The following is a 27,125-nucleotide window of genomic DNA, read 5'->3' as shown; positions in this document are numbered from 1 at the left end:
TGTGTGTGCATTCACATCCCCATGTGTATATGTGTGTGCCTCCGTGTATGTGCATATATGTGTCTGTGTGCCTCTCTATGTGTGTGTAATCTGTGCACAGTGCTGCCTCCCTCTTTTGAGATAGTGTCTATCATTGGTCTGAAGCTCAACAACTAAACTATGTTTGCAGGGTTTCTGCCACTTCTATCTCCCCAGTGCTGAGATTACATGGGAATGCTACCACGCCCACCATTTTATGTGGATTCTAAGGTTCAAATTCAGTCCTCTCTCTTGCAGAACAAACACTTTACCATGCTCTAACCCATTGTGCCTCTCTCTCCTAACAGTTGTTGTGCCTCATTCTGTCTCTAACTCTCTCTCTCTCTCTCTCTCTCTCTCTCTCTCACACACACACACACACACACACACACACACACACACACACACACACCTATGAAATTTGCTTCCTCCCAAGGTTTCAGACAAGACCTTTCTTAGCCCCGATCTTCCTCCATCAGGCCTCTGACCAGGCCAACTTCCCCTGCTACCCATCCCAGTTCTTGCTCAGTTTTACAACTTACCTGCTCTGTCTATGGGGAGTTCCTGGACACCTGGAGTCTACAGGAATGAGCCAGCTAGCCACCCCTGGGTGTCATGAGCCTGCTGGGAGATCCAACAGTCAACAGACTCCCAAAAGGCAGTGCTGCTGCTGCTGCTGCTGCTGCTGCTGCTGCTGCTGCCAATGAGCCTGCCCTCCCCCTCCTGCTGCCCCTGGAACTTTAGCCTTCAAAGGCAAAGCTGATGGAGGGGTTTGCAGAGGGTGATCCCCAGGATCCCTGTGAGCCCCAGCTCATTCCCACAGCTTCTACCCTGCTAAAGCCAGGTCAGAGGATTTCAGTTATAGCTCTGTCGCTCTTGGCTTGGTCAATGTTGAGCTTGGGGCTTCTGTCTGAGGGGGACAGGCTCAAAAGTACCACAGAGAAGACAGTGTTTTAGGCAGCCAAGCCTTCCATGCCTTTGCCACCTATAAGCTGAGTGATTATAAGTCCAAATCCTTGAACCTGTGCCTTAATTTCTCAGACTGATGTGGAGACAGATTGGTCACCCTGCTTTACTTTGTAATCCTATCACCCTGTGAGCTGGTGACACTCAGACCTGAAGGGAATAGGATCGGCTAGAGGAGGGAGGCTTTGGAAGGAGCTGGGTGGGACAGGAGCAGGATGCAGATCTATGGGGAGATGGGGTGATCTAGGGATCCCACAGCCTGGACATCGGGAGACCTGAGCCCACTCCCTCCACCCACCTGTCTTCTCTGGCCTGTTTCCTCTGCCGTGGAAGCAATGAGCTCTCAGCTACAGGTCTCAGGAAGTTGCAGAGGACTCTCAGATGTCCCTGCTTTTTGGTGAGAACTCAGCTGTATGCAGAGGCTGGGAGTGGGTGGGTGGAGAGAGAGAGTAGGAGGTAGGTGCCTGGAGATGGGGGCCTAAGAGCCCTCAGGAGCCTAGGGGTGCTGGCAGGCAGGCTGAAAAGAGCCATTGTGAAAAACAGGAAGAGGCCCTCTGGGGCGGCTAATTACAGACCCAGGCTCCTCCAGACCCCAGTAGCCTCTGAGTGGCCATTCTTCTGCAGAAGAAAGGAGAGTCCAGGGCCCCACTAATGCTTTCATGCTAGGACTGCAGAAGGTGTCTTGGAAGCCAGCCCTCTGAGAACACTGGTACTCTAGGCCTTCCTACACTGAAGGGGAGCATAGGTTCTGCAACCCAGGAGAGCCTCACCTGAGGTTTGAGCCTTTTGAAAGCTGTTAAGAATGGGAGTCCAGACCTTTTTTCTATGCTCAACTGGACTCAGTTTCCCTAAGTGTAAAACATGGATGCTGTCCAGTCCTGACATGCTAAGGTGCAGGTAGGTCTCTGCAGAATTGAGACCAAGGCTCTTCTGGGAAGTCTAAGTAACAAGGGGTCCTGCCTCTGTCCTGCTTCACAGTCTGTCATGGCTGCCCTCCCTTCTGGGCTCACCTCAAGTTGAGTTCAAAAGCCCTAAATGCTCTTAACTTCTCACAGATGGAATCAAGAGGGAAGAGTAGTAAATAGAAGCTGAGTTGTGTCCAACTTCTTATTATTATTCAGCGTACTTGGGTGCATAGCCTTTGTGTATGTCTGTGCATCACGTGTATGGAGAGCACACAAAGGCAAGAGAGGGTGTTGGGTTCTCTGGGGCTGGAGTTAGAGAGGATTGGCAGCCATCATGCGCATGCTGGAAGTCAAACCTGGGTCCTCTTCACAGCTGAGCCTCCTCCAGCCCTGGCTGAGTTGTCTTCATCAATGAATCATTCATCCACTCCATAATCCTTTAACCACCTCCCAGGTCCCTATTACCTGACCTGATCCGGGCCCACAAACCACCCCTCGGCCCCTAAAGTAACTTCAATAAGGAGTAGGTAGATCATCGGTTGCAACAGGACAGGAAAGGGTACAAGGTAGCTAAGGAGAGCATCCCTGGAGGGGCTGCAGGAGGAGCAGTCTTGCTTCAGAAAGCAGTGCGGGCAGAGGCAAAGGCGGGCAGTGTGAAGGTGCAGGGCAGACCTTGCCTGGTGTAACTTGAGCCTTCCCCAAGATGCTATCCTGTGCGCAGCGAGCCAGTCTGAAAGGACAATGCTGAGAGTCTCCATTCATAGAGGGCTGTCCAAAGGGCACGCAGACACAGACGTAGGAAGCGAAAGGCAAGGTTGCCAGGGAATGAGCGCTGCGGGAAGGGAGTTGTTATTTAATGGGGGAACAGTTTCTGTTTTACAAAACAAAAAGTTCTAGAGCTTGATAAAATAGCAAAGAGAAAATGCTCTTGAACTATACTTTAAAAAACATTATCTGCCTATATCTATATATGTAATTTAACAAATAATTGTTGTTTTGGTGTTACTTGTTTTCTTCTTGTAGCCCAGGCTGGCCTCACACTTGATATGTAGTCAAGGACGACCTTGAACTTCTGATCTCTACCTCCTGCATTATACTCATATTTATGCGGTTCTGAAATCACGCCTAAGGCTTGGCGTACTCTAGGCAAGAATCCTAGCAACCGAGCAACTGCCCCAGACTCAGGGTTTTTGTTGTTGTCTTTAAAATTTTTACATCTATCTGTCTTCTATCTATAATCTATCTATCATCTATCTATCTATCTATCTATCTATCTATCATCTATCTATCATCTATCTATCTATCTATCTATCATCTATCATCTATCTATCATCTATCTATCATCTATCTATCATCTATCTATCATCTATCTATCATCTATCTATCTATCTATCTATCTATCTATCTATCTATCTATCTATGGTGTACGTGAGTGAATTTTTGTTCCACAGAATTCATGGGGATCAGAGGACAATTTTTGGGGAGTTGGTTCTCTTCTGCCATGTAGGTCCCAGGAATCAAACTCAGGCTGTTGGGCTTGGTAGCAAGAAGTGCTTTTACCCACTGAGAAATCCCATCAACCTAGTTTTCGGGTTTTGCCTAGGGTTTTTTGTTTGTTTTTTAACTACTACATGCGTGTGTACACACACACACACACACACACACACACACACACACAGAGAGAGAGAGAGAGAGAGAGAGAGAGAGAGAGAGAGAGAGAGAGAGAGTCTATCCTAGAGACAGAGTAGAGAAGGGGTTTACTCGGAAAGAATGGATGCTAGATAGTAGAGGTCCTAAATGAGGGGGAAGCTAAAAAGCCACCTCAGGGGTTGGGGATTTAGCTCAGCGGTGAAACACTTGCCTAGCAAGCACAAGGCCCTGGTTGGTCCCCAGCTCCGAAAAAAAAAAAAAAAAAGAAAAGAAAAAAAGCCACCTCAGAGGCTTTGTGACAAGTTGGAGAGGTCATCAGGAGAACAGCGGTTCTGAAGCGACTGGAAGAACCATCTGGGAAAAACCTCAGTTCCTCTGCACACAGACCTCGCCCTCTGGAGCAGTGGGGGAGCAGTGCAGTGTGCAGAGGTCACTGGGTCTTGGAGCAGGTCAGATGGATTCTCATCTATGGCATCTCTGGAGGTGGCTTCAGACATCCAAAGGAAGCCGGTAAACCAAGCCATTTTGTTTCAGGACAGACAGGCAGAGACAAATCACAGCCTCCAGTCCATGGCTGGCCACATGCAGGCCACCCATCATCCCCCCAAAACAGACATTCTGTGGCCTTTTCCCTGTGTGACTTACAGGGTTCTGAACCAGTAAAGCTACAGAATGGCTTCTCCATCCCATAGTTATGTCTACCTTATAGAACCACAAGAGTGTCTGGTGTCCAGAAACTACTCAGGGTGAAAGTTATCACCAAAAAGTGGCAATGATATTAACACCATTAGACAATGAGGATGGCAGTGGTGACGTAGGGGTGACAATGGTGGTGGTCATGGTGCTAATTGTTCAGATCTAGATGGTTTAACATTCCTTCCTCAAGCACAAACCCTGACCCAGGTGTGCGGCCCCATGACTGTGGAAAACCACAGGCAGGAGATAAAGCCAATGCAAATGCCCCCCATCGGAAGAAAAATTAGGCCACAAATTCAAGGAAGTACAAAAGAAAGAACTCAGATAAGGGAGGGGGGGTCAAAGAGTCTGTGCTTGGGCCTGGAGAAATGTCTCAGTGGTTAAGAGGGCTGGCTGTTCTGAAGGACCTGGGTTCAATTCCTAGCACCCACATGGCAGCTCACAATTGTCTGTAATTCCAGTTCCAGGGCATCTGACATCCTCACACAAATATACATTCAGGAGAACACCAATGCACATAGAATAGAAATAAATAAATTATATATACTTAAAAAGAGACTGCTCAAGATCTGCTTGCAATGCCATCTCTAGCAGCTAGATAATATATAAACAGCAGTGGGGAAAATAAAATTTGTTCCTTTTTTTTAAAGATTTATTTATTTTGTTATGAGCACACTGTCACTGTCTTCAAACACACCAGAAGAGGGCATCAGATCCCATTACAGATGAGTTGTGAGCACCACGTGGTTGCTGGGACTTGAACTCAGGACCTCTGGAAGAGCAGTCAGTGCTCTTAACTGCTGAGTCTACCATAATCCTCCTTTCCAGGTTCTTGTACTGAACAAAACTATGCTGGACACAGTAGGTGGTGGTGGTGGTGGTGGTGGTGGTGGTGACAGTAGTCTTAGTCTGTTTTGAAGAGTGTCTAGGATCCTCAGATTTCCACTGAAACTCAGAGGAAGAAGCCCAGACTCTAGATTGACAACCTCTCTTTGGGAGGCCAAGTCCCCTCTAAGCTGTGTCTTGTATAAGGTAAGCTGGCTGCAGAAGCAGATGTGGGTCATTCATTCTCCTACCCTAGAGACCTCTCCACATCCACACTAAGGACTCCTGGGTAGAGACAAGCTCCCCAGAGATGGAGAGTTCTGAACACCACATACCCATGTGCCCCCATACATAGAATGTATATCGTATCTTAGTACACTTGAGAATTTGGATGTATGTGCATGTGTGTATGTGTGTGTGCACATGCTGTGCATATGGTTTAAGAATGTAAATATATTATGAGTACAAATGTGTGTATAGGATATGTGTACATTTGTGTGTTTGTGTGTGTGTGTGTTTGTGTGTACAGGTACATATGTGTGTATATTTGTGTGTATGGGTACACGTGTGTGTTTGTGTGTACAAGTATGTGTGTGTACAAGTATGTGTGTGTTTGTGTGTATAAGTATGTGTGTGTACAAGTATGTGTGTGTGTTTGTGTGTATAAGTATGTGTGTGTACAGGTATGTGTGTGTAAAGGTATGTGTGTGTTTGTGTGTATAAGTATGTGTGTGTACAGGTATGTGTGCGTGTTTGTGTGTATAGGTATGTGTGCATGTGTGCGTGTGTGTGTGTGTGTGTGTGTGTGCACACACACGGGTGTGTGTTCAGAGAGGCCAGAGCTTAACCTCAGGCATTATTCCTCAGGATCCTTTCACTTTTTTTTGAGACAGGAACTCACTGACTCTCTTAGTCTGACTTTCCAGTTTCAGGGATCTTCCTGCCTGGGCCTTCCCATCGCTAAAATGTCAGGTGTGCACCCCCACTCCCAGCTTCCATGGGTCCTGGGAATCAACTGAGATTCTCACTCTTGTACAGCAAGTACATTACTGACGAGCCCCAGCCCTAATCGTTTGCTCTCCGTATTTCTTTTTATTTTTGCCTTCTCTGCTGCTACCTTCACTAGAAGTCAGGCTTCAGGAGGGCAGGGATGTGTCTGGGTCACTGCTATATTCAAAATGTCCAAGACAGCGCCTCGTAAACAGTAGGTTCTCAATAAATATTTACTGAGAGATCAAATACTATGTAGGAGGAATTCATCGATGCTTTTGTTCCCCAGTTCAGGCTCAGTTTCCTGGCTTGTTGCCTGGATCCTTCTCAAACAAACAGAGAAGGGTGAGGTGTGGCCCCAAGTGCCCAATCTGTCTGCTTTCAGCCTGGACCCAGGATGGGACTGTGAGCACGAGAGGGCAGGGCTCAGCCTGGAGTTCTGACCCTGGCTGAAGCCATGGCCTTCAGAGGTCCTGATCCCTACCTCCCGGCATCCCTGTTGAGCCAGAGACTGAAGGCTGGAGAGAAGACACTGGACCTGGAATTTGAGATCTTGAGTGTGGGATTTAACGAGGAGGGCCGGTATGCCCTGAGGCTGTCAGCTGAGAACCCACTGCAGGCGGGCTCCAGTGCTGGAGTGCAGTTACAAGTCAACGATGGGGAACCCCTTCCAGCCTGCTCAGCTGTCACTGAGGTCATTGAGCAGCAGGATCCTGGCCAGAGCCTCGCCTTCACCAGGAACAAATTTATCTTTACTTTGCCCAAAGGTACAAACTGAAGTCAAGGGTAGGGGGAAGGAGGATCCTTGGGACTTTTGCCCTAGACCTGATCAGAACCCTGGGAGACTGCAAGGGAACTGGGACAGCCAGAGACAGAGCTCTAGCCTCAATTCGAAGCTCTGCCTGTGTGACTATGTGGCCTTGGGCAAATGCTGGTCCTGTCAAAGCTCCTGCTTCCTTCAGTATGACGTGGATGCTGAAACTGCTCTCATAGAGGGCAAAGGTGAAGAGGAACTGGGGGGGGGGTATGAATTCAACAGAGGCAAGCCCAAAGCATGTTTAGATCTAGGAGGTGAACGATACATGGATGGAATGATGCTAGAAGCTACTGCTGAGCTACTGCTGATTGTAGACATGAAGATTGGACAGACACGGATAGAGAGAGGATCCTGGTCTTACTTTCTGGGAGCATCCAGATTGGGTACAAAGAGACAGGAATTGTAAGTCAAAACCAGCTATAGAAGGAGGACTTTCCAGGCAACAGTCCTGGTGTATATCCCAGGCTAAGGTTGGCCAAACTCCTCTCTGGCCCAGAGTGGTGTCAGCACCCAGAACAATCCCATGGGCCTCCTCTCTCTGGTGGAGTCACATGAGGCACAGATAAACAAGGAATCTTGGGTGAGGAGGGCTGAGAGGAGTCACCCATAAGGGAACTCTTAGCCACGCTCACTTGGGTTCAGTTCAAGTTGCCACAGGTCCCTGGCTATCCTTCTCACCCCTTGGGGGAGGGAGGGAGATCCTAGAGACCACATTTAAAGCCATGTTTTCCACCCAGGGTTCTGTAAGAATGATGGGCAGAGCGATGCACACCTGCGTGTGGAGGCTCTGAGGCTGAATGGATCCTCAGGACAGGTGGCTCAGAAGGTAGGTGAGGCCATCTTCCCCATCTACCCACGGCCAGATGAGCCCCGAATGAACCTCACAGCACAGGATCATGAAGATCTGTACCGCTATTGTGGCAACCTGGCTCTTCTCCGGGCCAGTGAGGACCCCACAGCCCGCCACTGTGGGGGCCTGGCATACAGTGTGGCCTTCCATGTGCACAGGGCCCCTCGGTCCTCTGCCTCAAACTGCCGTCTGGAGCCCAGCCAACCAGAGCTACAGGTGGGTGCTCTTGGGTCCCAGCTCAGGACACAGCCTCTGATGAACCTGGCTGTCAACAGCCCTACAGTCCCTAATCTCAATCTCCCATGTTCTCAGCAGACTTCGAGGGAGGTCCTGAGTGACAAGGCAGAAGTCTCTTCTGTGAATCCATCCAGCATGGACAGACACCAGGAGGGGCTCAGCTGGGAAGCAGGACCCTGTCAGCATCAGGCTGAGGTGAGGGGTGCCAGCCCTTCGGTGGGAGGATTCCCTACTACGGCCACTCTCTCATCCAGGCATTGTGTCCAATTGAGAACTCCCAGGACAAGCAGCCCATTTCACAGGTGAAGGAGACACACCTCAGGATTCTGGCTTCCACTAAATCTCAACATTTATTGGAAACCTTAGCACATAGTAGGGTGTGGAAGCCAGTGCTAGGACAGCCTCTAAGCAGGGAGTGTCACTAGAGCCAATACAGTTGGATACAATATGGGTCTTACACATGGTCCTCAGTGCTTTCAGGAAGGCTCTGAGTGTGAGTCAGGAAAGGCTTTCTCAGGAGATGCGCCATTTTGAAAGGGCTCTTTGCTTCCTTCCCCACTCATCTATGGACTCCTCCATCCCATATTTGGCTGTGCCAGACACATACTAGGTGAGTGAAGCTTAGGGGTAGCAGTTTGAAGGAGGTTCCAGGAGTGAGGTCTAGGATAAGGTAGCAAAGAGAAGAGGGTGGTTCAGCAGGCAGCAGAGGGACAAGCTGAGATAGAGCACTCTCTCCTCCTCCCTCTCCCTTCCCTCTCCCTCTCTCTCTCTCTCCATCTCTCCATCTCTCTCTCCCTCTCTCTCCCTGTCTCCCTCTCTCTCACCTGGCACTTAGTAGAGGCAGGGAGGGAAACTGAGTTTGATCATGGAGAGGTTCAATGGGGGAAGAAGTGGGAGGAACTGAAATATCCTGGTGAAGAGCAGGGGGAGGTATTCAATTCTGGAGGCAAAAAGTGAGGTGTGGGAGGGGGACTGCGAGGACAGGATTTCAGGCAAAGTAAGCCGCCTGCAGCATATGACAGGGACCCAGAAGCAACTGCTCTCATCCAGACCTCCTGGCTAACTAACGTGGCCCACTCTGACCTTTGTCCATTCATCTGAATCAATGACCACACCTTTCTGACCTGTACTGTGCTCATCCCCATTCTGTTCTGGACGCTAAGTTGGATGAGATTAGCAGCCTAGGTGAGGCTGAAAGCTCTCTGTGTTCCAAGCCCCGGCCCTGCCCCTCTGTCTAATAGTGTTATCCAGACACAGGACACTGGGGAGGAGACCAGGGATCAGGAACACACTGTCCCTGCTCTTTGGGTCTTCACTCAGCCTGGGCAGCCTGAGCCATGTGGTGGATGGTGAACTCCCGCTACAGTGTAAAATGTGGGTGAAGGAGGTTGGGACCACTGGGGGGAGGGAGGCTGGCGAGATGGCTGCAGTCGACCTTAGCAGCTCTAATTTCTGTTATTTAAAGCTATCATCTCTGTGCCGTACTCCCTCTTAAAGTGTCAGATGTCTGCTTCTACCGAGACAAGAAAATAGCTTTCAAGGGAGAGGAAAATCGTACCCTTTAGAGGGGATGGGGGGGTCAGCAATCACAGCCCTGATGACAGTGCCAGAGCCCAAGACAATGGAGGGTTCCCTGTGAACAAGGGACACGCTTGTAGCTAGACAGACTCAGCCCAGCAGCTCAGCCTAAGGAAAGCAGGCTCCTGTCCCTATAGTCACCTGGAGGCAGTGGCAGGACACAAAGAGCAGTGGGGCCCTATTGCTCTTCGGACCTGTAGCCTGGAACTATAGGGACCCTCAAAGTCCGCAAACAGGAGGAATAAAAGAGACAAGAGAGAACTTCATTTTGGGGGTCCAGAAAAATTCAGTGCAAGGCTAAGAACAGATTTCTGGGCTCCAGAAGCAAAAGCTTCAATTCGAAGGCATTTCCTCCAGCCTTTGCCCAGCACAGGGCTCATTCATTCCAACCTGTTCTCAGCCCTGTTAGCACCAAACGTCTCGACAACTTGTTCAATGTAGGACTTTGGTTTCAAGAGTACTTTTTGCTTTAGATAGTGTGTGTCATTTTCCCAAGCATAGCAGATGAAGGGCATGGGGCGGGGCAATAGAACAATGAGATGAAGGGTGGGCAGGCATCTAACTGGGGTGCAGGGAAGAGGGCTCTCAGTATCAATGTGTGCTGGCTGAATCTGAATCCTTTTGCTTCCTGACTATGGTGCACTTGGTTCTAAATGGGCACACCAAATGTAGTTGCACCGAGCTAATATTTTCCAGGGGGTGGGGGCGGTTAGCAGGAACTGTTCCCAAGAATATTTCCAAAATGAGCAGCCAGAGGCTGAGGGTGGAGGTCCCCCAGGGGCGTCCTGACTCACAAAGGAGGACCCTAAGAGCACACTGGCAGGAGCTACCTCAAGTTCCCTGCAGCCACTGACTGTCATCTTCCCTGGGGCACAGGGGCTTCCTTAGATGCCTGCCCTTACGTGGTGCCTCCTGAATTCACTTCCTGGAAGCTTTGAGATCACATGACTAATCATGACTTTGCCTAAAAGAAGGTTTGATCAGAGGAAGCGGGTTGAGCTGTACAGTGCTGGGCAGAGGGACCCGGGGGAGAAGGGTAGAAAATGCAGGCAAGTCTGAGCTATAACCAGCTACCCCCTCCCCCCAAAAAAAACCCACTGTGCCTCTTGGTGGGGTTGGGGAGAGAAAAGAAGACTGGTAGCTTTGATCCCTGAGTCATTGTGCCCTCAAAGGTCACTAGTTCAGTGACATCTTCCCACAGACAAGCTGTTGAAGAGGGAAACTTTGAGCTGGAAATTCCCAGGTATGGGGTTTCTGGAAACATGAGTTGAATCCCTTGCTCATAGTTCCGGGGGCCACCTTGGGGATTCCTGCGATTTTGAACCTTGATTTCCTCCCTTAAGACCCTGTGGTCCAGGTTCCTGAGGAAGAGGGAGGAGAGTGTGACGAGATCGTCCCGCCCCGCCGCCGTACCTCTTCCAAACAATCACGGTTTTGTTTCATGGAAATGTTTCTGTTTCCCTGGAGTCTTTTAAAAGACGCTTTTAATTTTCTTTTTTATTTCTTCCATTTAAAACACCTTTCCATTTATTTATTTATTTATTCATTTTTGCCCCCAGAGGAACAGGAAAAGAAAGAAAGAAGCTAATAAAGCAACCACCAAATGAGAAGCACCTGGCTTGAAGCCTGTGGATTCTAACCGTAGCTCCGGCACTAACAAGCTAGGGGCTTTTATTTAAGAAGTGGAGGAGAACCAAGTGGCTACGGAGGGAGCTGAGTGGCTAGCCTCACCTCTTCCCTCTGTCCCTACACCTCGTTCCTTTCTCTTTGTTCCTTCCCTCTCCCCACCCCCATCCAGCCTGTTTGTTCCCGGTCCCGATTCTGGCTAGAGCTGCGGGTCTGCACTTTCGCTGCCCCAGGAACCCTCCAGCTTCGGGCCAGAGCGCTGCCAGTCTTCTCCCTCTCCTGGCTGCTTTTAAATTCATTATGCCTTTTATTGCTTGCTATTGCCTGCGCTATTCCCATTGCCCTGGAGACTAGAGTGGTTCAAGCGGGAGAGACGCACGATGCGGATTTCATTAACTCCACTCTTTACTGCCCATTCACTCTCAGGGGCCTGGCCTGGAGGGGTGGGGAGGGAGAACTGGGCACCTCTTTGTTGTCCCGGTCCCTCAGTGCGGACCTGCTTCCCTGGTCTTTCAAAGCTTCCACCTGTCTCGGCCCTGGTAGAGAGGAATGCTGTGACCCATTTCACAGGTTGGGAGATAGGTTTGGGACTACAAAAAGGAAGTGGTTGGAGGTGCAGAACGAAAGCGCAGGTTAGAATTGAGCTGCCAGCCCCTTCCCTGGCTGGTAAGGCCGACTCTCCTAGAATCTACGCTGTACCGGGATCCCAACGCTGTCCCTTCTCTGCCCGTCTGGCCTCCATCAAATCTGCGGACTGCAGCAAAGGCGGCTCTTCCTTGCAAATGAGGCAGTTTTATGGGCTTTAGAAAAACACTCCAATTGTTCCCTCAATTACCCTGGAGCAGATTGAATATATTAATCTCTCTCTTAACTCGAGTTAGAGACTCAGCTGCCACCCCTCCCCCCAGCCACCAGCCCCTTTCTGCAGGCACGTGCCAGGGATTGACTCCCAGCCCCCACTTTTCTGGGCCTGGAGCCCCAAGCTGGTCAGTTTAGTCCCTGGCAAACGCCCCTCCCCACCCCTCTCTCCCTACACACAAATACACACACACACACACACACACACACACACACACACACACACACACACACACACACGGGGGGCGGGGAGAAAAGAGAGCCCTGTTTTACATTTCCCTATCAATTTTCATTGATTTTTTTCTCCTTTGCCATTATTTGAAAGAGCTTTCTTTTTCCTGAGTAAACGTGATCATGGGGACATGCACCCTCCCACCCCTCTTACCACATAGGGACTGGGCGGGGTCTCAGGCTCTCCCCTCAAGCTCCAGTGACAAGTGCCTCCAGCTTAAACACACTCTGCCCCAGGCAGCTGAGCCCTGCTAAAAGCTACCTGAGGTTTCCCTTTGTACCTCGATTTTCTTTTATTTCTGAGGAACAAAGGCACTGTCAAGGCGGTCTCAGAGAGTGCTGTCACCCGCACAGGGAGGGGTGTAGCCTGTCTCTATGGCGGTGAGGCTGAGACTGGCAGAGCAGTGGAGTAGCCAGTTCTGGCCCTGGGGAGGATAGGGCAGTGAGTATTTCCAACCCCTCCCCCAGCGCGCGCGCACACATGTACACACACACACACACACACACACACACACACACCAAGGAGAGGAGCCAGGGACTGGCTGGCCCCATAATGGCCCGTTGACCACTGTAATGAAGCACTTCCTATCCAATGAATCCTCAAGGGAGAATCCAGGGGTCCCACCCAGGTGCCTCTCCTAGGTGAGCATCAGTTGCTGGGGTCCTGTATTTATGTCCCTGCACAAGCCTCTGCCTCTGCCTCCACACTGCCTGATCTTTGAGCTGTCTCTAAAAGCCCTTGGAATCCTGTCATAGAGGCCCCTTCTTTATCAGCTGGCTGGACAGAGCAGGCACATGGATCAGGACTCGATGCAGGTTAAGCTCTGGTTTAGCAGCACCTTGACCTTGTATAAGTTACAGGCCATTCTCAGCCTCTGCTTCCCCACCTGTGAAATGGGTGAGAACAACTCCTATGTCCACCATTACTGGGAAGATTTGAGTGAAAGAGAAGTGGTTGGTATACAGTCCAGCATGCCCTGCAGCAGGCATTTAACAGAAGCTTGCTGTTCTAGCAACGAGTGCACAGGAGAATCTGTGTTCAACAAGGTATAGTTCAGGCCTCTGTTTCTGCACCTAAAAAACAAGATTGCTCCTCCTTGCCTGGCTCCCAAAAGAGGAATGCTGTGGACTTGTGAGTCCCACTATCCCTGGGTCAGATACCACACTGCAGGGTAGAGAGGGCCAGTCTGGGTGCTAGTCTGGGAAGTGGCTCCATTAGCAGATTGTTGTAAGGGAACAGAGCAGATGGCCCTGCTGGCCCGCCTCCTCTCTGCCTCTCCCCTCTCCCACCGGCAAGGACTGGTGCTGACTCACACCTCCTGGGTGCCTGCAAGTGTGAGCCTGTGTGTGTGTGTGTGTGTGTGTGTGTGTGTGTGTGTGTGCCTGCATATGTGCGTGTGTGTATGAGAGAGACAGAGAGACAGAAAGAGTCTGCATATGAGTGTGTGTGTGTGTGTGTGTGAGAGAGAGAGAGAGACAGAGACAGAGACAGAGAGACAGAGACAGAGAGACAGAGAGGGTGCCTGCATATGCGGTGTATGTGTTTGTGTGTGTGTGTGCATGAGAGAGACAGAGACAGAAAGAGTCTGCATATGAGTGTGTGTGTGTGTGTGTGTGAGAGAGAGAGAGAGACAGAGACAGAGACAGAGAGACAGAGAGAGAGAGGGTGCCTGCATATGCGTGTGTATGTGTTTGTGTGTGTGTACATGAGAGGGACAGAGAGACAAAGAGAGTCTGCATATGAGTGTGTGTGTGTGTGTGTGTGTGTGAGAGAGAGAGACAGACAGACAGACAGAGAAAGACAGAGAGGGAGCCTACGTGTGTGTGTGTGTGTGTGTGTGTGTGTGTGTGTGAGAGAGAGAGAGAGAGAGAGAGAGAGCCTGCATACATATGAGTATGTGTGTGTGTGAGAGAGGATGCCCTGTACATGAGTGTGTGTGAGAGAGAACAGAGAAAGACAGAGACAGAGAGACAGAGAGAGATAGAGAGAGACAGAAAATCCAGTTGAGAGAAATGGAGAGGAAGGGGGTGCCTGCTTCTGAAGTCCTCTTAGCCAGCCGAACCCCAGCTCCAGGGAAATGACAGATGGGTTATCTGTCATTCCCAGCAATTTCCTTCACGGTGTTTAGGCTCACAGAAGCACACATGTACATAGTGATCATGTGTGCAAAAACACACCATGTCCTCTCCCAAAGACAAGTCCGTAAGAAGCATGCACACGGGAAGCACACATGCATACCCCCACATGCAGACCCATGCCTCCTGGTTTCGTCTCTACAGACGCCAGAGCACAATATCTACCAAATGAGTAGGGGACATGGCATGTGTGATGTATGAGGTGAGATTAAAGCGCTGTGTGAAACTGATATTTAATTTAACTCTGACAGCAGATGGGGGAAGGCAGCAGGGGAAGCTGACAGCCTGGATGCTTGGTCTCCATGATGGTTGGCCTACGAGGGGTCAGCACAGCCACCCTCAGCCTAGACTGAGTCTGCAAAGTCTCAGGGTCAGCAGATGCCAAGGCCAGCACAAAGTAGTCTCTTTCCTGGGATAAACCAAGTATGGGTATGGGTGTCCTTCCCCTGTCTCACTCCCACAGCCTTCCCGGTGGTACTGTGGTCCAACCTCACTTGACATAAGGTGGCATCGTTCATTCATCCATCCACCTACACGTGCCTTCATTCTATTCACTTTCCCGAGCAGCAGACTGAGTTTCTGTGTGTCCAGCCCTTGGAGAAATGTCCATAGAGCCACAGGATATATCTCAGAGGAGATAGAAGACACGAACAGGGACTTTCCAAACCCATAATATCTATAAGTGAGCCCCAAGGCCTCAGATCACTGCAGAGCAGCAGCTCTGGGAGGATTTAGAAGACTGGAGCTTTGAACCTCAGTTCCTAGCTCCATCTGAACAGTTACGACTCAGCTGGAGTCCCCGACCTCCTTGGGCCTCATAGTCCTCAGCCAAACAACGGGCACAGTGATGTCTAGTGAGGAAGCCATGGGGCTTGGGTGAAGAGAAGGGTGGGAACTTATGTGGTGTAAAACCCTCCTCACGTACATCAGGGTGATAGCTGAGCCATGCCTCAAGGATAGATGGGGCAGAAGAGAGGGTTCTAATGGAACTCTCAGAAAGAGCACAGTGCAGGGGCAGGATATGGAGCCAGGAAAGAAACTGGCTGGTAAGGAGAACTCACGAAGTAAAGAACTGTAGAGATACCAAGGGGATGAAGAGGAGGTGGTGTCTCCACAGGCTTTGGGATTTCTGTCATGGAAGCTGCTCTGAGCCAGACTGACCAAGGCAGAGTCCATACTTCACTGGGCACCCACAAAGCCCCATTAGAGCACCGCGTTGGTCTCAGGAGGAAGGCAGGGTAGCCTGACAGTATTCCATCTCTGTGGAGGAAACTAAATCCTAGAGAAGGCAAGGTCCTGCAGAGCCAGCACCAAAGTCAAGATGGATTCTGCTCTCTACAGCATGTTCCAGACTCTCTGCTCCAGCAGTCAGCATCAGGGTAGGGGTGAGGGATGACGAACTGCATCCCTGCCAGGCAGACTCACAGTTTGCAAGCTCTTCCTCAGTCCCTTAGAAGTGGACCCTACCGCTTCACGTCTTGACCCCTTGGACAAGAGCAGAAGGAAGTAGTTGGGCTTCCTGGTGGCATCTTATGAATATGATATGATACCAAGACCAGCTAAGACAGGTTACCCAGTGTCCAGCTGACCGTCCCAGCGATGGACTCATGGACGGGGTGGTTTGGGATCAAGGCTGGAGTGAAGTTGGGGATGTTCAGTGTGCAGAGTTCAGGACAAATTTTGTGGCTCCCTAGAACTGGCTGATGAGACGTAGAAGAAATACTGCATCAAAATTCGCAGCACATGAGTAAACCCTCCGATACGCTGTCCGAAGAATGAGGGTCTTACACCAGGAAGCACCACAGTCGGCTTTACACTCAAGTGAGCTCCAGGTCACTGCCTCCCGCTGCCCCTGGGGGAGTCACATTACTCCTCTGTCCCTGTTTCCTCCCCTACAGAGGGCGTGTAATGCCTCCCTCACAAGATGACTGTGAAAATTAAGAGAAAGGCTGGCTTCCCTGCAGTCCTGAAGGCTTCTTGGATGAGACAGGGTCCCCCAAACTCCCTAAAAACAGATGGCGTGGAAGGCACCCTGGATTCCGCTGCGGAGGCAGGAGGAGCCACCCATCCTTGCCTGGCACCCTCAGGGAGTCAGTCTTAGTTCCTCCATGCAGAGTCTGTTGGTCCCTGATTCTGAGCCAGGTCTGGCCTCTCAGAACCCCCAGAAAGACAAATACAGCATAGTGAGATTGCAAAGTCATTGAGTAAAGGAGGGGACACAAACTGGTCACTCTGGGAAGGCTAAAGAAATGGAAGAGAAGATGGTACACTTGTCCTTGGTATCCTGAGAATTAACTCTAAGGACCTCTCAAAGGGCCAATCTGTAGGTGCCCAAGTTCTTTAAATGAAAATGACATTGTGTTTACATAGAACCTATACACATATTTCTGTGTACTTTTATCATTATTATTGCTACAATTACTAGTAGTAGTAGTAGTAGTAGCAGCAGCAGCAGCAGCAGCAGCAGCAGCAACAGTAGTAGTAGTAGTAGTAGTAGTAGTAGTAGTAGTAGTAGTAGTAGTAGTAGTAGTAAGAGATATAGGGTCTACTAGACATCCCAGGCTGTCCCCAAGCTTGTGATCCTCCTGTCTCAGCCTCCTAAATGTTTGGCTTACAGGAGTATGCAGCTGCACCTGGCTCTTCCTATACACTTTAATTCATCTCTAGATTCTTCATAATATCTAATGAAATGCTAGAACATTGTAGATAGTTGTACTGTATTGTCTGGAGACTCATAGCAAGAAAAAGTCTATGCATTCAGTTCAGATGCAATTTTATTTTGTTATTCTTGAGATGCCAGAGATTGAACCCAGGCCTTAAGCATGCCAAGTATGCCAACCCTAGAAACTATTTGTACATACACACACATACACACATACATACATACATACATACATACATACATACATACATACACACAAACACACACACATACACACATATACACATACATACACACACATACACATATATATACATACACACATACATACACACATACACACAGATACACACACATAGACACACATACACACATACACATACACGCATACATACATACATACATACATACATACATTCATACATACATACATACTTGGAGGCAGACTGTATTGAGTAAAGAAGGGAGGTAGGTAATGGAAAGTTCTGGTCTGCTGACCTTCAGCTGTGGAACTTTACCTATGCAGCTCAATTCCCCAGGTCATAAGGGAACTGAGGATCAATGAGAATCACAGAAAAGCATTTGGCAAGACCTCAGGAAACTGGGATCCTCAGAGGCTATATTCTAAGCAGAGGACAGCTGGAACAAAGGCATGGGCCCTGGAACATGTTGGTTTCTTTGGGGAGACTTGGAGATTACTGGGGAGGCGGTGATCTGGGGGCCGATGAGGGCCTGGTCATGACTTTCCTTCTCCCCTACCCCCAGCAGAAAGCTTGCCCCAAGCCACTGCAGGCTGAATGGTGCTGAGGCCCTTGAGTGAGCATGGTGAGTGTAGACATTATTTTAATCTTCCTCTTAGAGCATAATTGCTTTCTGTCTCCTGGTGTTCCTGAAAAGACTTCCCCTCCCAGCGAGATGGCTTTCTAGGTTCCTCTCTCTGCCAGGAGACAAGACAGCTGGGCCAGCTCCATGCTGCATTAACACACTGCAAATGTGATTTCATGGCCTCAAATGAGATTAGGGCCAAAGGCTCTGCTCTCTGGTGGAGGCAGCGGGCGATGTGGGCAGGAGTAGCCAGTGCTGAGCTGGAGGTCTGAGAGAGAGCCATTCCAGGTCCAGGCTGCCTGAGTGAGTGAGTGGCTTTCTATAACTGGAACCCCTCAGACCTTCTGTTTCATGCTGGTTGCAGAACCAGCCTTAAGATTTGTCCTGGGATGGGTGCTCTGGTCTCTACTGTCCCACAATTCCCAGGTTACCTATAGGGAGAATGTTGGGATGGAAACAAATTCTTCAGCATGGCTTCGGTATCCTCCTCTTCCTCTTCTTCCTCTCCCTCCTTCTCCTCCTCCTCTTAACATGTAGCCCAGCCTTGGTTTAAGCTGCTATATAGCCAAGGATGACTTTGAACTTATTTATCCTTCTCGGCCTTCTAAGTGCTGGGATTACAGGCCTATGCCGCCATGCCCAGCTTTATGCAATGCTGGGGATAGAGCATTGTATACGCTAGGCAAGCATTCTACCGTCTGAGCTACATTCCTAGCCCTAGTTTCCTTGCCTTTAAAAATGAGAACCACAGGATCCTGTATGGTAGCACACATTTATAACTCCAACACCTGGGAGGCAGAGGCAATAGAAGCACCACACATTCAAGGCCAGCCTGGACTATGTAGGGAGTTCTAGACCAGCCCAGGCTACAGAGCAAGGACTCACCTCAAAACAACAACAATCATTAATAAATAGGAACTACAGAGAGGATTAACCTATACAAAGTTATACACACTATTCTGTGACATATTAGGTACCCACTACATGTTACTCACTCTTCTGAGATTTGCAGATGCTATCCGCCCTTGTGGGGAGAGAGGCACCAAGAGGTATCACACTAGAGAAACATCACCATTCCAGGCTAAAGCAGAAGAGGGGAGGGGGGCATTCCATGCGGGTGCTCCTCACTCACCAAGCACCTACCTGGTACAAACTTTGCTGTGCTGCGCTGGCCCCCGAGACACAGCTTCACCAGACATGGTCCCTGCCCTCAAGGAAGACAGACCCTGTCCTAGAGGAGTAAATGGTATCTCATGAGTTCAGGGAGAAGGGATGCCTATGAACTGTGGGTCCGATGCCTTTATGTGGGGAAAGGAGTGGTCAGCTGTCCATGACTTCAGCTGTGGAGGGACCATCAGGCAGATACAGCGGCATATATAAGTCTCCAAGGCTAATGAGGCCATTGGCTACTCAGAAGGGCCTGGAGCACGGGTATAAAGCAGAGCTGGAGAGACAGAAATTCTTGGGACATGCAGACCCCTGTTAGAAGGGTTGGGGCTGAGGAGGCACGGGCATACACCGAAGACTGGTTGCTCAACGGCAGCCTCGTGCTTAGTAAATGGACACCGTCCACCTTGGCAGGATACCTGCCACCTCTGCCCCTTCCTAATGGAAGGGAATAGCAGGCAGCTTCCTCCGTTACCCTTTATTCAATCGCTTGTTAACGAGTTATCGATCCTTTTAGAAGAAAAATGTTCAAAAGCCATGCTGCATCTTTAGTAAAGTGATTTATGAGTTGACAGGGGGGCCTGAGCTGCCTCAGATGAGAGCTCTGGTTACTCAACACTGAGAAGAATCTTCCAACAGGGCAATCAATCAGGGTGCGTGCTAAGCAGATGGGAGCAGAGCTAACCAACATGTCACCCCCATGTCTGCTGGAGACAAAGCCAGGGCCATGGGCACTCTCTATCACATAAACTGCTAGAAAGGTGAGGGAAACCTCCCTTGGGCTATCTAGCTCCTTCTGGCCCCACTCTCTGGCCCTCTGTACGAGTCAACCAGCACAGCTGCTTAGCCGATGAGGTCACTGAGATGTCTAAGGTCAAAGGGACTACAGCACACCAAGGCTAAAGATGAGCCCTACGGCTTCCACCGCATCATGTACTTGGTAGCTGAACTTTCTCCTGCTTACTTGCTACTGCTTGCTGTAACTGTCCTGGGGACTGAGGCTTGCAAGAGCAGGCGGCCATGTGCATAGTCATAGAGGTTGTCATAGCCACATCCAGACAACCCAGTATCTATTTCCTGAGCTTCCCTACGGTTTCCTTTCATACTAAGGGACCGAAGAGAGGCAGAAGTAATCTCCTAGACCACTATTGTTAACTGTGGCCAATGTAGCCAGTAGGTCCTGTCACTGCAGTTTGCGTCCACAGGGCTTGGCCAAAACTGGACCAAGGCCACGTTAATACTACCAGCCACAGCTCAGATGTCCTGACGTGGGTTACCATCTGGGGACAGGGGGGAAACGATCCGTTAGTGCTGGGAAGCAGTGGCCTCCTCCAGATGCCAGGCCACTATGTTCAGATGAGACTCCACTCTGCTTTACACTGCTTACTCATTTCTGATGCCATCGTCTAGCTTTGAGGTCACAGAGCCAGCAGCCTGCTCTCATTCAAAAGGCTAGCTGTGGCTGAGGCGTGGTTTCTCAATAGTAGAGAAACTACTCTCTGGTCAATCCCCAGCACAAAACAGTAACAACAAAAACAACCCACAGTTGTCTGTGTCTGCTCTTAACCCCATCCATGGTTACCCTGGTTTTGAAAGAGAAATAAGAATGTGACTCCTCCTAAAAGAAACAAGGAGTCAATAGGCCTTACTGCGCATGCTCAGAGACCTTGCCACGCATGCTCAGAGAGCTTGCCACGCACGCTCACAGAGTCCCAGCCTTCCTTCAGGCCTGGACTCAAATCCCAGCTCCATCTTCAGAGCTGGTGGAGCTGGTGACCTTAAATAGGTCTATTTCCTCAGAGCACCTGTCTCTCATGACAAAGAGAGTGACAAGAGTCATTTGCGAGGGTCATAACACGAGGCTTAACTGAAACAGTGTACTTGGGGCTGCTGGCCAGAGCCTCCACTCATAGTATATGTTCATTAAGTGCAGGGATGTACCGAGGTGCCGAGGAAGGATGGTGGTGGCGATTGTAGGATTTCAGGCAAGAGTGTAGGCCTACAAGAAGGGCTCACAGAGCAGCTGCCTCCGGTTTAAGAGGAACAAGGTGGGATTGTCATATCAATCATCCTTGTGACCACGGGCTTGAAAGGCAAGAGTTTAGAACATGAACTCAGCCTGAAGGGCAGCTTTCTGGGACAGCAGCCTGGGAAGCCTTGGTGGAAGGATTCAAACCACAACGAGATGGAGTTTTCCAGATGCTAGCAGGTACCTCAAGAACCTATGTAGAACCCAATGTGGCCATAGCTGAGATCACCTACTGGGATACAGAACAGAGTGGAAAAGAGGAAGAAAGGATGTGGGGTTCATATGAGAGGCACCCATATCTTAAGTGACAACAACGGAGACTCAAACTGCCTCGCAAGATGCTCGCCTGCCTTCTTGCCAGAGCTGTTGAGGAGGAAGTGGTCCGTTCTGTCATTGGGTTCTTTGGTGAGAAGGAACAGGACACCCTACAAAGAGACCCAACAGGACACCCTCCCCCAAAGACAGATGGTAGGGAGAAGACAAGCCGGAACCACAGACCCACCTAACACGATGTCCCTAACACAGTGTGACTGCAGAGACTAAAGCATAGACTCAAATGACATCTTAATAGAAAGTATGAACTGGCTTCACATGACTCTATTGAAACTGTAACCGAAGCAAAGGAAAGACCAAAGATCTCCACAGAGACTCAGAGCCTCAGACTCCTGGGTGATGTGAGGTCAGGGCAGCCCCCGGAGGCTTAGCCGGTTGGCAGTGGAATCAACACTGTGTCAGAGCACGGGATCTTGCACGGTCTTACTTCTTTCAGCCACCAAGGGAGCACCTACTGCATACACCAGCAGGGCTGGGAGGAATTAATGCTATCAGGGTACTGCCTGAGTTGGCAGCTGTCAAACTAAAAACCTAGAGAGGAATAGTGACGTTGCTAAGCCCCAACCCTCACTCTTCGAGGATTAAACACAGTGTAAGAGACGCCCCAAAGCCACACAAACTAAGGCAGCTGTCTCCATGCACGAATGAGGCTGCTTTCCTTCTGAACCTCCTGGGAGGAGGGTCCAGAGCGAGCGAGACCCTACAGACAAGGGGTGTTGCTGTGGCCATGGGAACTGGCCTAGAAACAGAACTGAATAGGCTAGGGTATCTGGGGGAGGGTGTAACGACCAAGCACCGGGTTAGAAGTATATGGCTAGCATCTGCAGACATGTTATTTCTCCAGTCCATGTCTGCTAGGCAAAACCAAGCTCCAGAGTGAGCATTTAAGCACTTTCTATTTTGTCTCAGCTCCTAGAGTGGCCCTGATTCCTCATCATATGATGGAGGGAACTAAAGCCCAGAGAGGTTAATACTTTATCTACAGTCACACAGCTATGGGTGAGTTGCTCCAAAACCCACACCACCTGTGTTTCCTACCTTATCCAACCCTGCCGCTCAGCAGAAGGGGAAAGAAATGGAGATAATAGGGAAGCCAGGTTCTAAGGGGAAAAGGGAAGTCTAGCTGGGGTCTCTAAGATGGAGAGGCACTGTCCTGGGACATGTACAGATAGATTGCCCCTGGAACTGGGAGGAACAGAGCCTGACTTTGAACCACATCTGTCTACTTGAGCCCTCATGTTTCCCATTGCATCCAGTTGCCGTGCCAGCAATGTACACAATGTGGTCACAGCCATGCATGCAGACAATACACAGAAAAATGTTAGCGATTCTTACTGTGTCATCAACAATGTATGTTTCAGTCCTTTACCCATTCTCTCCCCCATAGTTCTACCGCCCTCCGAGAAGAAACCATTCCTTGAGTTTTTTAATGTTTATTTGGTGTGGTGTATGCCTGTGAGCATGTTCATGGTGAACGAGGGGGAAGTTGCGTGCACATGGTGGTCGTAGACGTCTACTCTTGTGCACTTGGAAGCCAGAGGTTGATGATGTCAGGTCTCTTTCTCAGTCTCAGGCCAGAGGTGGGTTCTCTCACTTCTCCTGGACCTCACCCACTGGCTAGGCTGGCGGGTGAGTTCAGGATGCACCAACCACCGTTTCCCAGTGCTGACTACAGCCCTGCTTTTTACATGGGTGCTAGGGATCTGAACTCAGGTCCCCATGCTTACAAGGCAGGCACTTTAATGGCTGAGCCCAAGGAGGCTAGGTGACTACCTATAGAACTTCACTGCGTCATCTCTGAGGGTAGTGATCGGTCTTCTATGCTGTGGTAAGAACGAGGGACTGGGCACACAGTGTGGTGATCCAGTCACATTCAGTAAGAACAGGATAGCAGGGACTGGTCACCAGTCAGTGCAGGGGAAAGAGAGGAGGGCTTCTGACTCCACCCTGCTGCACTGCATCTGTGTGACCGATTCTGTCCTGTGATGTCATATAGTGTTGCCTAGGTGATCCAGCTAAATGGAAAACTCTGTACTTTCCCAAGACTGGGCAGAGCAAGGATCATCCCACGTGACCCTCCTGTGGCTGCCAGGAGTCAGTTCCCTAACCCCCTGCTCAGCTGATCATGGCCTAAATACTCCAAGGCACCTCCACCCACGGGGTCTCTCACTTCTGAGAAGGATCCAGATTGTATCCTCCCACTCAACTTCCCCTACCCAGTCCAGCCCCCAAAGCAGTGTGTGGCACCCCTGAGACCACACTGATGGGTAAAGACTCAAGGTACCTGGGCATGCTGGCTGTCGAGGCCCATGACTGGTCCCCTGCCCATATCCAGTGCTAATACTAACCCCAAGATTGCTAAGTGAACACTTCTTGCCCCCAAGAGGATGGGACGACAGAAGACAAAGGTGAGGCTAGGGCAGAGTCTGTAACAGCTGCGTAATCTCATCCTTGTCCTCTGACAGTGACAAGCGCGACAAGAGTGTTCCTTCTCTGGGTCTCAATCACTGCTGTGAGACGAGAGTAGTGGTGACTAGGTGTTCTGTTTTGAGGCTCTCAGAGATGACATGAAATACCCCAAGATGGTGGTTGACTTGGCCTGCCCTTGCCTGAGAGCCCACTGATGCTGCCCATCAGCCACCATGCAATCCTTGGCTGCATGGATGTTCCCCTGTCCCTCCCCTCCCCTCATGGAGAGGGGGTTGTTTTGATCACTGCTGTATCCCCCACACTTAGAACAGTGCATAGGACAGAGTACATGTTCAATAAGGAATTGTGGAAGAATGGCAAGAACCTGCCGGGAGGGTCCCAGAGCCAGGAATGCAGCAGTTCAGTGGAAGGGCTCACATACCTCCCCCTTTCATTTGGTGGCAAAACCAAACCTTTGTCTGTGTCATTTCCCTATAAGGACAGACCAGGGGCGATGGGTGCTTGCTCAGGATACTCCTCTGTAATATCACACATTCATATTTCTTTGATGTGTGTGTGTGTGTGTGTGTGTGTGTGTGTGTGTGTGTGTGTGTGTGTGTGTGTGTGTACGGAGGCCAGAGAGGGACATCAAGTGTCTGTCACTCCCCCTCATATTTTTTGAGTCAGGGCCTCTCCCTGAACCTGGAGCTCACTGACTCACTGACTGACTAGGCTGGCTGCCGGTGAGCTCGACAGCTAGGATGCCCTTGTCCATCCTCCACCCCAACTCCCAGCACTGGGAACCAGAGTGAGGCCGCCATGTGCCCAGCTTTGGTGTGGATGCTGTGAATCTGAACTCCGCCCCCTCCTCACTCCACACAAGCCCAGTGCTGGTGCCCTGATGTCGGCTCTGACCTTCCAGGATGTCTTGGGTTATGAGGCTGGAGGCAGGGAAAAGGAAATAAATACTTGTAGCAAAGGTGGGGTGTCAGCAGCATTTAGAGACCTTCCCTCAGCTCTGCTTCCTGTCTCTGGCTGGCCCAGTGTCCCTTCCAGTGCCTCAGCTGTTCTCCTTGCTGAAGTAACTTTTCCTTTCCTTTAAGGTGTATTTAATTTTATGTGCATTGGTGTTTTGCCTGCATGCATGTCTGTGTGATGGTGTCAGGGTCCCTGGAATAGATAGTATTCAGTGTTTTGCTCTTCTTTATTTTATTAGATTATTTTGATTACTACCATATAATATAAAATTCTGCTGTATAATAAATACAGTGTTTGGCATATAGTAGGTGCTCAATAAAGTTGTGCAGGCAAGAACTATCTACTGAGCCATACTGCCATATTTAGCGCCCCCCCCCATTTAGTTTCTTTGGCCACTCCTCAGCCTGTAACATTTTTATTGGTGTAACATTTTTAAATTCCAGTGCTCCTAGTGCTTTAGAAATATTAATTCTGTTTTATTTATCATCTTTTTTCTTTCGGTTTTTTTTCCCTTTGCTTTCTGATACAGGGTCTCACTATGTGGCCCTAGCTGGTCTGGAACTCAGTATGTAGACCAGGCAAGCCTCAGAGTTGTGGTGCCTCCAGAGTGACAGGATTCCAGGCATGAGCCACCAGGCCTGGTTAGGTGGACGTTGTAAAGTGCCCCCTCCCTCCTCCCTTCCCCCCTCATATTGAAGATTGAATTTAAGGGCTATGCATGCCAGGCAGACTTTCTACCTGAAAGCTAGCTCCCCAACCTGGTTTTTTGAAAACTGTAATCAAACCTACCAGTTATTTTCCCTGTGGTTTCTGACATTTTACATGTTTCTGTGGAGCTGAGGAGCAGCCTGGGGCCTCGTGCGTAATAAGTATGTGCTCTCCCACTGAGCTGCAGCTCAGCCCTGTGTCGTCATGTGAAAAGCACTTCTGCGTCAGGCACTGGAACTTCTGCCATTATCAGTAAATCCTGAGCTACAGGCCCTCGGGGTAGGCATAGTAACCCAGGAAATGAACCAGGTGAAAAGAGTGGAGACCACTCATATCCTGAGCCCTTTCCCTCAGTACGAAGGGGCCTTGCAGGCTATCCTAGTGCCCAGCCAAGGTTGGCCATCAAAGCTAGGGTAGTGAAGTACTGTTTTTGTTGGTGATGGTGATGGTGGAGGTGGAGTGTGTACATGTGTGTGTGTTGGGGGGAGGTCACAGAGTAACTTTTGGGAACTGGTGTTCTCCTATCTTGTTCTGAAACAAGATCTCTCATTTCTGCCCATCCCTCATGCCAGGGTAGTGACCCGTAAGTTTCCAGGGGGTTTTCTTATCTCTATCTTCCATCTTGCCTCAAGAGTGCTAAGGTTAGAGACGCATGTCCCCTCTCCTGGCTTTCTATGTAGTTCATAGGATCCATCTCAAGTTAGCAGGCCTGTGCGGCAAGAACTTTTACCTGGTAAGCCATCACACTGGCCTGAGAGAGCAGGTTTTAAGCCCAGCATCCACCAGAGTCTAATAATTTGCCCAAATGAGAGTCACCAGACCCTCTCAGCCCAGCATCCCTCTGGAAGACTCAATGTGGCCTCCTTTAGCTGGTATGTTTTCAGATTTGGACCCTTCTAGAGGAGAGATCTGGGCTTCATAGCTTCCTGTCGCTTCCCAGGTGTCTGGGAAGAGGGAATAGAATGGGAGAAAAGTCTGGCTTCATCCTGGTCGCTGCCAGAAGCCTGCTCCCTGTACCTCCCACCCCACCCCCACCTCTGTGAGCCTTGGCTTGTCTGCTGCTCCTCCCTTCCTGCTCTCACGCTCCCTCACACATCCAATGCTGACCCAAGCAAAGAACATTCTGGGTTTCCCAAGGACACCATGATGCGCTGAGATCAGCAACTTTCATGCCTGCCCAGGGCCCAAATCCTAAGGTGTGGCCGAAGGAAATGGGCTTGGAAATGGGCAGGCTTTGAGCTTACCACTAGCCTGCTGTCTACAGTCATTGCATGGGTGAGCAAGAGTGGGGCCTGAGAGCTGTGGTAAGCATAGAGCTCTGCTCTCATAGAAGATTCTGAAGATTCTCTGCCCAGGGTCAGCACCTTCACTCAGTTTTCTCCTCACCTTGTTTTCTGTTTTGTTATTGTTGTTGTTGTTGTTATGTTAAGATTTATTTATTGTATGTACGTGAGTACACTGTAGCTGCCGCTTTCATGCACACCAGAAGAGGGCATCTGATGACCCCATTACAGATGGTTCTGAGCCACCATGTGGTTGCTGGGATTTGAACTCAGAACCTCTGGAAGAGCAGTCAGTGCTCTTAACCACTGAGCCATCTGTCCAGCCCCAGCTCCTCTCCTCACCTTGTA

General features: G+C 49.9%; 1 protein-coding gene across 1 annotated transcript in view; it reads left to right on the top strand.

The window, feature by feature from the left end:
• The first annotated feature begins 6,507 nt into the window (after positions 1-6,507).
• The window catches only part of Ccdc33 (coiled-coil domain containing 33), a 99,272-nt gene continuing 78,654 nt past the window's right edge, over positions 6,508-27,125 (top strand). Inside the window, 3 exon segments of the mRNA XM_032910919.1 lie at positions 6,508-6,817; positions 7,605-7,933; positions 8,033-8,149. Coding sequence (XP_032766810.1) covers positions 6,508-6,817; positions 7,605-7,933; positions 8,033-8,149 — 756 coding nt within the window.

Source organism: Rattus rattus, chromosome 8 (assembly GCF_011064425.1).
Source record: "Rattus rattus isolate New Zealand chromosome 8, Rrattus_CSIRO_v1, whole genome shotgun sequence".
NCBI lineage: Eukaryota > Metazoa > Chordata > Mammalia > Rodentia > Muridae > Rattus > Rattus rattus.
The sequence above is the reverse complement of the archived record's forward strand: the minus strand, read 5'-3'. Positions and strand labels throughout refer to the sequence as shown.